We start from the raw sequence: 12,500 nt of genomic DNA, 5'->3' as shown, positions 1-12,500 counted from the left end.
CCTGTAAGAACAAAATACAGGTACACATCATTGAACAGTTTGTTTGTTCGTTCATGGGGTGAAACACCCACGGCTTTTACGTGTATGACCGTTTTTACCCCGCCATTTAGGCAGCCATACGCCGCTTTCGGAGGAAGCATGCTGGGTATTTTCGTGTTTCTATAACCCACCGAACTCTGACATGGATTACAGGATCTTTTTCGTGCGCACTTGGTCTTGTGCTTGCGTGTACACACGGGGGGTGTTCGGACACCGAGGAGAGTCTGCACACAAAGTTGACTCTGAGAAATAAATCTCTCGCCGAACGTGGGGACGAACTCACGCTGACAGCGGCCAACTGGATACAAATCCAGCGCGCTACCGACTGAGCTACATCTCCGCCCATCTTGTACAGTGAAACCCCCCTTTTAAGATGCCCAATGTAAGACTTGCCCCCTATAAGATGCCCAATGTAAGACTTGCCCCCTATAAGATGCCCAATGTAAGACTTGCCCCCTATAAGATGCCCAATGTAAGACTTGCCCCCTATAAGATGCCCAATGTAAGACTTGCCCCCTATAAGATGCCCAATGTAAGAATTGCCCCCTATAAGATGCCCAATGTAAGACTTGCCCCCTATAAGATGCCCAATGTAAGACTTGCCCCCTATAAGATGCCCAATGTAAGACTTGCCCCCTATAAGATGCCCAATGTAAGACTTGCCCCCTATAAGATGCCCAATGTAAGACTTGCCCCCTATAAGATGCCCAATGTAAGACTTGCCCCCTATAAGATGCCCAATGTAAGACTTGCCCCCTATAAGATGCCCAATGTAAGACTTGCCCCCTATAAGATGCCCAATGTAAGACTTGCCCCCTATAAGATGCCCAATGTAAGACTTGCCCCCTATAAGATGCCCAATGTAAGACTTGCCCCCTATAAGATGCCCAATGTAAGACTTGCCCCCTATAAGATGCCCAATGTAAGACTTTCCCCCTTTAAGGACCTTGCTTATTTAGATTTCTTTTCATAACCTATATATACATGTACCTCCATTTTAAGATTCCTCCTTCCTTTTTAAGACCTTATTTTTTATTCTAGATTTTTGGGGGGGGTCTTACAAGTCTGAATTTCATGATTAAGATACCCTAAATCATGCCAACACATAGTCCCAAATTTCCATGACAGCATGACAACGAGACTTACATGTATAAACCGAAACACAAAGTAAAAAAAAAAGAAAAAAAGTTCATTTCTTACGCTCATAATTAATTAACTGAGTTGCACGGATGTGAACTTGTTTGAGCGATACACCATTGCGGAATGCCACGTACACGGCCAAGCCATCCCTAAACCCACTTTACAGCTCTTCCTCTTGACGCTATCTTTTAAAACTGTTCTGGTACACTTAACATTTGACTGTAAACCTGGTGTTGGGTTTAGTCTTTATCTTGGCTTCTCACCTAAAATAAAACCGGGAAATCTATTTCATTAATACCTATATATACTGATGTGCATCATTGAACTTTGCGACCCATGCCCCCTAGAGGTTAGCTCTAGTAAAACTGGAAAGTCTTTTTCATTGTTATCTGAATATACTGATATATATGCATCATTGAAATTTTCGACCAATGGCCCCTAGAGGTTACCTTTAGTAAAAATGGAAAGTCTATGTCATTATTACCTGTTTATACTGATGTGCATCATTGAACTTTGCCACCCACCACTCCCTGTCCCTAGAAGTTACCTCTAGTGAAACTGGAAAGTCATTAGTACCTGTAGATACTGATGTGCATCGTTGAACTTTGCGACCCACGCTCCCCCAGAGGCCCCAGAGAACTGCTCCCCCAGACGCGAGCGACCCGGGCCGTGCTGGGGATCCAGTGACGATGAAGCGCTGAATGCAGAGTCCGACACATTGTGCTTGCCGCTTAGCAGTGGCATGTCTTTACACGTGGCTGGAAGAGAAATATATGTCTAAAAGACATTCTTCTTTCTTCCATGAAAAACTCATGCAGACGTAGAAGGTTAGTACATGTACTTTCTTTGGAACCGGTAAGGCCTTCCTAAATTGAACCCGAAGTTAACTTCTAGAAGACTTCTCGATGCCATTATACTGAACATTCAGTGCCAAAGCTTCATGCAGCGAGCTTCTTGAAGACAACTTTGCGAAGTCAACTACGCCCAACTAGTATCAGGCTGTATTAGTATCAGGCTGTATTAGTATCAGGCTGTATTAGTATCAGGCTGTATTAGTATCAGGCTGTATTAGTATCAGGCTGTATTAGTATCAGGCTGTATTAGTATCAGGCTGTATTAGTACCAGGCTGTAACACTACGTGAAGCTATCATACATTTCAATGTTTTGACCCAAAATAATTTAATCTGCGTGTTCTATGATTTTGGCAATTTTATTGCTGAAATGTTTTCTACATATGAATGTTCAAATGTCTCTGACCCTTTCTGAAAAATCCAAACTATCCCAACCTATAACCCCCTCTTTACTCTTCCCGTGGCACGTGTACACACATGCAAACCCCCCCCCCCCACCCCCCCCACCCCCCCACCCCCCCCCACCCCCCCACCCCCCCCCCCCGTCCCCCAAAGCTAAACTACTGCTACGCTCAAAAGTACTCTTCACAGCAATTTCGATACTTACCTAGGCTACAGACAAGGACGTCAAAGCGTAAGGCAGGGTAACCATGATAGGTCAGCACAACCAGGCGTACATGCTGCGCTGGGATGATGCTCTTCAGCAAGGTGGTCACTGAACTGTTGTGGTCTTCGTTGCCCGTAAAGTTCTACTGGTGAGAAAGAGCAAAAGAGTGTCTTACTAGACGATGTTCGGAAATAACTCTGTCGGGTGTGTATACCTTGTGAAAGAGTGGATACCCTTGGTTTTCTTGGACAAATAATTCACACGTGCTCCTGTCCACGTGTTTCAGACACACCCCTCGCTAGTGATTGGCCCCTCCAATGTTTGTCCCAGAAAAAGTAAGGGTATTCACTCTTTCACAACCATCACAAGCCCAGCAGAGTTATGTTCGGAATTCGTCTATTACTGCAGCTGTTCCTGGGCATAACACCTAATGATGTATAACAAACAAACAAAAAACCGAAATATGGTAGGGTAATGGAACGTTTGAATTGTTAACAAAACAAGGCATTAACAAGTACATCGACTCAATGGACAAACAAAAAATTAAATGAGGCGAAAACGTATCTCAGAAAGCGTTGGTTGTAGTCTCTGGCATGATTTAAAAAAAATTAACACGCTTAAGCGTGCCCTTTTAATCGATAAACAATAACATTATATAACACACTTGGTATCTGTATGTTTAACTGTACATTAATCTGTGGCACAGCAGATTTAACATTTACTTTTGGCGCAAATTCTTACAGTCTCTGGCATGATGTTCACCGCCATGGAGACTGGTTTTGGACATGTAATGGTGAACTTACTAAGCTTCATGATATTAATCCATCAGCTTGTATGCAAAGAAAATACAATACTTTTAGGTCCGGACTCTTCAATAGAAATTGCCAAATTTCAGCTGCAGCATGGTGAAATGAAAGAACACCTTACGTTAAGGTGCTTCTCCATAGCTGCACATTTGCAAAATGATTCAAAGTGTTCCTTACAAAAAAGAATTTCATACCAATTTTCAGGTAAGCCAGTTCAAAGAATGGAAGCAAAAAGGAGAAAAACAACAAACATTTAAACATGGAACACTTTGCAAGGTAATTATTGGGATGCCGTACATATAGCTCCTGGTAGGGAATAAAGAATATGTGCAAAAAGAAAAACGAGAGCAAAACACACAAACACTGGACAATGTGCTAGGTTACCATAGGGATTCCATATGGCTCCTGGTAGGGAATGAAGGTATTAGACCCATCGCTCAGTCGGTACTGCAGTTGGAACAGCGTCACATACTCGTCAGCATCAGGGTTTCCCACCACAGTCACACCTCGCATTAACTGTAAACAAGAAAGATTGCTAAAGAGACATACATTTCAAACTGACACTCTAACCCAATATATTGATTTAACAAAAAAATGTTTGGAGGTTTGTAACGAGGGGTGACACTGTACAGAAATTAATATGTCAACTTACCTTAATGGTGCCAAGAACAACCTAGACCTCGTTCCAGGAAGGTTTGGACGGGTCAAAAGCATACCTCACACGCCAACTGAAGAGTGTTTAGTCTTCAGCCACTGAGCGCCTCTCCGTTGCCGTTTCGGTCATACACGTCAAAGCCCACTCGTGCAAAAAACCCACACGAGTGTACGTGGGAGTTGCAGCACATGAACGTAAGATAATTATAATAAGAAGAAGTTGCCGTATATCTCAATGTGTGTCATCTCACCTTCGTGGTGCCAAGGTCAACCTCAATGCATGGAGGGTTGGTTGGGTCAAAAGCATCCCCCACACGCCAGCACGAGGTTGGGGTGTCTTCCGACATTGGTTGCCTCCCAGTTGCCGTCTATTTCAATGTGTGTCAACATGCCTTAATTGTGCCAAGGTACACCTCAATCCAAGTAGGTTTGGTCGGGTCAAAAGCAGGAGGGTATAGGGAGTCTTCATACACTGTGCACCTCCCAGTTGTCATCTAGGGGAATGAATGTCAACGTACCGCAATGGTGCCAAGGTACACCTCAATCCATCAGATTATCTACCTATATAGACACATAAATCACATACCCTAAGGCATGTGAACCCATCTTAATCATGCAGAGATCAAGCTCACTCCATACAGGGTTAACGATTAGTCAGGTCAAATGCATCGACCCCACGCCAACGGGAGAGAGGGAGGTCTTCAGACAAAGGCGCAGATGGCCATGAATCAAAACAACCTCAGAGCATGCCAACTTCACTTACTTTAATTTTGCCCAGAGGGTTTTAAAGAGGCGATCCACTGTACACAGATGTATCAACTTACCTATTAATGGTGCCAAGGTCCACCTCAAGCCATAGATGGTAGGGCAGGTTAAAATCATTGCCCACACGCTAGCACGAAATAGGAGGTGTCTTCAGACGGAAGGTGCACTTAGCAATGCATCGAAACAACCTCACAGCATGTCAACCTAACTTACTTTTATGGTGCCTAGATCCACCTCAATCCACGGAGGGTTGGTCGGGTCAAAAGCATCGCCCGCCCGCCAGCACGAGGGAGGGGTGTCTTGAGACACTGGGTGCAGACGGGAGTCGTGCGGAGTGTGTGTGGGGTCAGACATGCTGGATGCCGTGAACGCCTCCTCCATCACAACAAGCGGCCCACTGATGGCGTAGTCTGATGAACAAGCCTCTAGAATACAAGAAGGTTGAAGTTAAAAAACAAAAGAATTATGTAACTCACCTATACAAGGACAACACATACAATACAAAATCAAATTTTCGCTTATTGAAGCTTCTTCAGGACTAACAAAACACACAAAAACACAAAGGGAAACAAAAAGCACAAGAAGGTTGATAAAAGCAAAAAAAGGACATGAACTAGTTAATGAAGCTTAATAGATAAACAAATACAAAATCAATGAGTACGTAAATCAATAAACGAATAGATTACTGAGTAAAGAACGTTTACATCATCAATTGTATTTGTTTCTGCTCATTAAAGTCCACAAATCCATCGGACGAAAACTTGTTTCAGGCAGAGTGTAAGGTTTGCCCGATTCCCTTAAATCTACCTTATTAAATCAAAATCACACACACTTGATAGTTCAAGCGTTTCCTTCCAAACTCAAAAGCAGCCTATATGGAATCGTAAAAGCGACTTTATCATCATGCTTTAAGATATACCATCCAGGTCGCTAATTTCTGACGGAGCAAGTCACAATTACAGCTAATCGTATACTCCATACGGGATACTATTGGTCTGACCGTCGGGGTCGGGGGGGGGGGGGGGGGGGTCGCCTAGTAACAAACATCACATACAAGGGAAGTAGCTCAGTGGAAGTAACCCAAGAAGATGGGCTCTCTAAAAGAGTGCTCTTTATTTGCCTTTTATACGACATTTAATTAAACTTTTAAAACATTATTTTGTTTTTGCAATGTGTAGGCAGTCCTCCGGCGCGGTAGATTTATTTGTAAAGCAGAATATTATAGTATCACTTTGGAAGCGATGTGGGCATTCCCAGTGGAGACAAGCTCAGTTTTGGCGAGAACATGAACAAGGACCTCCGATCTGCAAGTTTTAAAAATAAATAAAATTATGCAGTCAGGTTATTGATGTTTTTGCTTTTGTGTCAACCCCCAACGCCTCAGCATGTCACAGCGAAGGGGATGTTTTCTTAGATAGTATCCCTTTAACTCAACCTACCCATGACGCATCCATTGAGCTCCCAGCGCACACCGATGTGAGTACCCCACGCCTGAGGGTAAATACGAACACTCTGGGCGTGGATAACGCTGGGGAAGAAGGCGACAGCGGAGGAGTCATCATCTTCTGGCCCGTCAAACACCTGGCGGAAAACGTCACATTAGGTCATCGCTTTAATCACTTTCAAAAATGCTACAGTGGAACCCCATAGCTGCTGACCCGATAAAAGGCAGGAGCTCTCTTTTTACATGCACAGTCACAACCATGATCCCCCTCGTCTAAGCGTCTCCCCCCTCCCCCCAAACCTACTACCGACCCCCACCCCCACAACATTTTTGAGACCCCCAACCCTTAATAGGACCTTGCCTTTCCAGATGGGGTTTCTCCATACTCTCTGCAAATTACCTTCCGTTTTAAGACTCCCGGATTTGTTTAAAGTCGGGGGGTTTCCAATATTTAAAGAAGAAAACACTGGCAGTACCATAGTCACGCCAGGACCAGACTCGATCCAGTACCACGGAGAGTGTATGTTGTACTGGTACTGGACTTTGAAGCTGGTGACAAAACTGAACGAGTCAGGCTCCCCGGCAACTGTCATGCTGTCGAACGCCATGGTCTGATAGAACGTCAGCCCCACCCACTCTCCTGGGCGGTCCTTGGACGGCTTCCACGATCCTGGAAAAGAAAAGCTTTTGAAAGCAAATTTGTTCCCGTGTGTGTGTATGTCCGTGTGGCAAGAATCAGACAGCAGAGCACATCCTGCAGGCTTGTCCATACCACAGTGCTCTGAGGGACACCATCTGGCCAAAGGAGACAGTGCTACAAAAGAAGCTATACGGCCCTAGAGAGGACTTGGAGAGGACAGCACGTTTTGCCCTGCAGTCCGGAGTGACGATCTAACAGCGAACGACAAGAAGAAGAAGAAAGCAGATGACCAGAATAAAACCATAACAGCCTAGCATAAAGCAAAACTATGGGGATATATTGTCCCCAGAGATGTCTTAATGAATCAGGTTAGTCTAGTAAGTGAAACGTTGCTTCTTTAAACAAACAAACAAACTTAAAAAACAAAAGATATTTGTACTCATCGATACAAGAACAGCACAAGACAGTACGAATTTTCGCTTATGTAAGCTTCATCAGGAACAAACACATACAAAAGGCAACAAAAAGCAGACGCAACACGGAACGAACAAGGTTTGGAAAGAATATGGAGGGGAAACACAAAAAAGGGAAGGAACTCTAGGAACGGAAATACATGACAGGGGGGAGAAGTGGTTGGCACAGGAAATACGATTTATGCCTCTACGAAAGCACGTTCTTACTCAAATGGCCAGAACATGTGAAAGACAGTTCACGCATCTATTCATGCAGAACTGGCAATCACAAAAACAATGATCTCAGAAGCGGTATGATTGCCGTCCAGATTTGAAAAAAAGTTGGAATCTTCATAACCACACACTGACGGGCGCAATGGACTTGTGGATGAGACGGCGGCCTCCCAAGCGGAAGGTCGTGGGTTCGAATCCCAGCCGCGCCTGATGGGTTAAATGTGGAGATTGTTCCGATCTTCCAGGTCAACTTATGTGCAGCCCTGCTAGTGCCTTACCCCCCTTCGTGTGTACTCGCAAGCACCAGAATAAGCGCGCAAGGAAATTAGATCATGTAATTCATGTAAGAGTTTGGCGGGTTATAGAAACATGAAAATACCCAGCTTGCTTCCCCCGAAAGCGGCGTATTGATGCCTGAATGTGACCCTCCACCACGGAATGAGTCGCATGTCACCTCACGCGGTTTTGCGCTAGGCTTAATTATTATAAGTCCGGGGGGTGTCTAGTAACAGTGTGAGGGTCACCTTAGTCACAGGCTTATAACTCGAAATGTTTTCGCCCTTTTCTAAAACGGTTTTCACCACTGGATAGAGCATAACAAACTCTTTTGGAAAATGTAAAACTATGAAAATCATGCAAAGGTGACATGCGACTCATTCCGTGGTGGAGGGTCACAAATGGCGGGGTAAAAACGGTCATACACGTTAAAGCCTAGAGAGTTTGAGCCCGCGAACGAAGAAGAAGAAGAGGATAACAACACACACGGGACATGAAAAACATATTGCTTACGCGTGTTGTAATCAAGCAACCTGCTGTCGGCAGCGGTGTGATTGATGTCCAGAGTACTGGACGCAGTGAAGGCGAAGGTGGACTGGACACTGTACAACCCTGAGACGACCGGACCCATCTCACATTTGGCTGAAACACACAAAAGCGTAGATATCTCACATTTGCCTGAAAGTCAAACTCAAAGTTATGGAGATAACATAAAGGTACAAGCGTACTCCAACAATGTGAGTGTGTACACACACACACGTATACACACAACGACGCACACACACACACACACACACACACACACACACACACACACACACACACACACACACACACACACACACACGCGCGCGCGCGCGCACACACACACACACACGCACGTACACACACATACACACACACACACACACACACACACACACACGTACACACACACACACACACACACACACACACACACACACACACACACACACACACACACACACACACACACACACACACACACACACACACAGAGGCAAACAAGGTAATTACTTGCTGGGGGTAGCGTAGGTACAGCTGGTGTAGGGTTTGTAGCTGGTGGTTTTGCTGCAAAAGTAACAAATACATTAAAATACACACACTCAGTCACTCATATGCATACACACATACACAAACACACACACACTGACACACACAGCCACACAGATATATAGACAGACACACACACACACACACACACACACGCACACACACACACACAGACACACAGACACACACAGACACACATACACACACACACACACACACACACACACACACACACACACACACTCGCTCGCTCGCACACATATCACACTCGCTCTCACGCACACCCATTCACATTCACAAACCATTCTTTGGCGCTTTACTGAGATCAACACGAAAGGAGTATACTATTGATATTAGTCATAATCCGGAAGAAGTTGGATAAGTGGTAACCGTGCATGCTCAGTTTAGCCTTTGATTACATTTACTGTGGTAGTTTTACTTAATTGTAAACAATAGAATGTGGCACTTAGTCTGCATTCAACATGTTAGCTAATACAGGTGCTTGTGCGCGTCTGAAAATCTTACCTTGTTTCTTGCAGATGTAGTTAAGCTTATCATCGCAGTGACGGTCATTCCACTGGTAATTCCAGTGACCCACCAGTTCAGCACAATCCTCTCCTTTGTTCATATCGTTTGGCTCACCTACACATTCAGACACCGTATATCATACCAACGACAACAACAGCATTGACGACAATGAACATTAAAACAACAATAGTCACAAACACATTGACAACAACAACAAAACCAGCATTAACAATAATTTAAAGCTTGAAATATACCTTGACCATAACCGTGAGTTAATAATTAAGGCACACACTTTGCAAGTTATAATACGGCAAGGCCTTTAAGTCAAACATAAAACTCAGGGAGGCTTATAAGTTAAACAAAGTAGCCGTTGGAAATTGAAAAATCTCAAAGACAGCCCGAAACCTTCTGCCAGGTTTCCCTGGAACTTTAAACTAAACTAAAGATTAATTAGAACATGATCTTGCAAAGAGTGAATTCATAAAAGACTAACCGGGGTGCCAGTGCAAGTAGCGGAAGGGGGATGTATCCGACCACTCCCACCCTCCCTCGTGTGTGCTGTCTGAAGCTCCGATCCATAGGTCTTGGAACTGTGGGTATGCTGTACTCAACACCGCTGAAAAACACAATTTTGTAATTTAGTTCATTTACAAATGTAGCTGTTGGTTGTGCCCCGGCAGACTGAGAAGATTGACCCTCTACCGCCCCCCCCCCCACTCTCATCCAGGCCACCTGTATCATCATCTCTCCCCCCTCTCTCACAACCACACCCACACACCCACCCCCGAAAAAAGTCCATCCCTCCCCTGTCAGCATGGACGTCAGTCATTACTTCACGCCGTTCTACACGTGTGTACGGTCATCGTTTAGTGCCAACGCAGCTCTGAGAAGATTAGCCCCTTTTCTTTTGCAATAATGGCTGGCTGTCACTACATTCCTACTCCCACACAACCTCCGGTCTTTTCCCCCCATCACCTGTACCCACCCATAAACGCCAGCTTCACATGCCCTGTCTGCAGCAGAGACTGCCGTTCAAGGATCGGGCTCTTCAGTCGCACACGATGTTGCCTCACATCCACAGACTGACACAGGGCGCATCAAACAATGTCTCACGAGACTCCGCTATGCCAATGAATGTACCCACCTTCAATGTGTAACTGTTCGTTGGGCCCCGAGATACTGAGGAGATCGGCCCCCCTCCTTTGACAGTCGTAGCTGGCTGCCTCCCAGGTCTTTGGTGTGTCGGTCATCACCAGGTAGCAAAAGTCGTCCAGCGAGTTCAGTCGCCAGCCCGGTTCACAACGCACTGACCATGCATCTGCACACAAAAATATGCAAGCTAAAATTAACTGTGTCGTGATGATTATCTGATCTTCTTCTTCTTCTTCGTTCATGGGCGGAAACCCCTACGTACACTCGTCTGTTTTTTGGCACGAGTGGGATTTTACGTGTATGGCCGTTTTTACCCCAACATTTAGGCAGTCATACGCCGCGTTTGGGGATGAATGCTTGACATTGCATGTTTCTTTAAAGGCATATGTACGCGCTCCCGTGTTTACAAAGTGCAGTTTGCCCATAATCGATGTCAAACGCACCATAAGACCATGTAATGACGATATGTCGCCATGCGCGGACCATATGAGACAGTGACAAAAGGTCAGGTGTCATGTCTACTGTCCCGAATGACACACGATTGCTGACATTTCACCATTGCCAAAAGAATAAACAAATAAGAAATAGGTAGAAAATGAATGTGAAAACTGACTTTGATTGTTGATCAGTATGTTCTATACCACTAACAAATAATCTACTTACACATAGCTGTTTGGCAAATGTATGTTGCATGGGACACACTGACATGAAAGTGGAAGATGTTTTTCCCTCTAGAGAAACTACATATCAAGTTACACTTTTTGTGCTCTTCCATTCCAGTTGGCAGTCAATTGTTAACGCATGTTATTAGAAAAAATAGAACGAAAACAGATTAGATAGAATGAAAAATGTACTGGTGATGTCATTTGGGACATACTGACATGAAAACGTCACCTTTTGTCATTGTCTCATATACATGCATTACAGCTTGTTTTAGAGTCTCAAAAACTTTGGATGTAAACAAAGACGCGGAGTTATTTCCCTTGCGTCAACGCTACCTCTGTTGGCAAATCTATAAATAGGACGATCCAGATCAAAATGAAAATTAACATATCTCAACATTGAAGGGGTCCTAGACCACAATATTTTGCAGGGAACTTAATTTAGCATGTCTCCAGCTGTTGGTAAAGCAATTAGCGTGTATAGTCATCGAGTACATATGGCTTTAACCCACTGAACTCCGACATGGATTACAGGATCTTTTCCGTGCACACTTGGTCTTGTGCGTGCGTGTACACACAAAGGGGGATACGACTCTAGCAGGTTTGCACAAACGTTGGCATATGGGAGATCGGAAAAAATCCCCACCCTTTTTGTTTGTACGTTTGTTTGAAGATGAATTTGTTCATCTGTTTGTTTGTGTCTTTGTTTGCGTCGCTCTTGTTTTAGTTTGTCAGATAACTGAGATAGTTAGTAATATGTATATATTTAAGCTAACTTACATGTTGGCGAAGGCGATGGTGCACCTGTTTGAACTGAAACATAAAAGTAAAGCTGCTATTTTCAGTACCTCAAAGAGTGGATCACCATTTCTCAAAGCTCGATCATTACCAGGTTTAGCCCGGAATACATCCTAACTTCGTCACTCAACTCAAGAAGTTTGCAATTAACACCGACAATTTTACGTAGTCACAATGTAAGAGAAAAGGGGCAAAGCATTATATCTCTCGTGAATCGATTCTTCTCTGAAAGATGGATTTGAAAGATAGCTTTTTATTCGTTTAAATCCTGTTAAAATTTTGGTTGAACGTATACAAACCTCTCTCTCTCTCTCTCTCTCTCTCTCTCTCTCTCTCTCTCTCTCTCTCTCTCTCTCTCTCTCTCTCTCTCTCTCTCT

The 12,500-nt window shown here is 44.3% G+C and overlaps 1 protein-coding gene across 1 annotated transcript in view; it reads right to left on the bottom strand.

Moving 5' to 3' along the window:
* LOC138968608 (lymphocyte antigen 75-like) overlaps positions 1–12,500 on the bottom strand; it is a 76,920-nt gene that overhangs the window by 42,718 nt on the left and 21,702 nt on the right. The window contains exons 15-27 of the mRNA XM_070341202.1: positions 12,106–12,138; positions 10,656–10,829; positions 10,005–10,127; positions 9,509–9,625; positions 8,948–9,001; positions 8,423–8,551; positions 6,784–6,977; positions 6,303–6,444; positions 5,077–5,288; positions 3,829–3,960; positions 2,639–2,780; positions 1,756–1,937; position 1 (exon numbers count right to left, since the gene is read on the bottom strand). The exon at position 1 is cut by the window's left edge and continues 146 nt beyond it. Coding sequence (XP_070197303.1) covers position 1; positions 1,756–1,937; positions 2,639–2,780; positions 3,829–3,960; positions 5,077–5,288; positions 6,303–6,444; positions 6,784–6,977; positions 8,423–8,551; positions 8,948–9,001; positions 9,509–9,625; positions 10,005–10,127; positions 10,656–10,829; positions 12,106–12,138 — 1,635 coding nt within the window. The remainder of the gene's footprint in view (positions 2–1,755; positions 1,938–2,638; positions 2,781–3,828; positions 3,961–5,076; positions 5,289–6,302; positions 6,445–6,783; positions 6,978–8,422; positions 8,552–8,947; positions 9,002–9,508; positions 9,626–10,004; positions 10,128–10,655; positions 10,830–12,105; positions 12,139–12,500) is intronic.

Source organism: Littorina saxatilis, linkage group LG6, assembly GCF_037325665.1.
Source record: "Littorina saxatilis isolate snail1 linkage group LG6, US_GU_Lsax_2.0, whole genome shotgun sequence".
Taxonomy (NCBI): domain Eukaryota; kingdom Metazoa; phylum Mollusca; class Gastropoda; order Littorinimorpha; family Littorinidae; genus Littorina; species Littorina saxatilis.
Note: the sequence above shows the minus strand (reverse complement) of the source record. Positions and strands in the feature narration are given on the sequence as shown.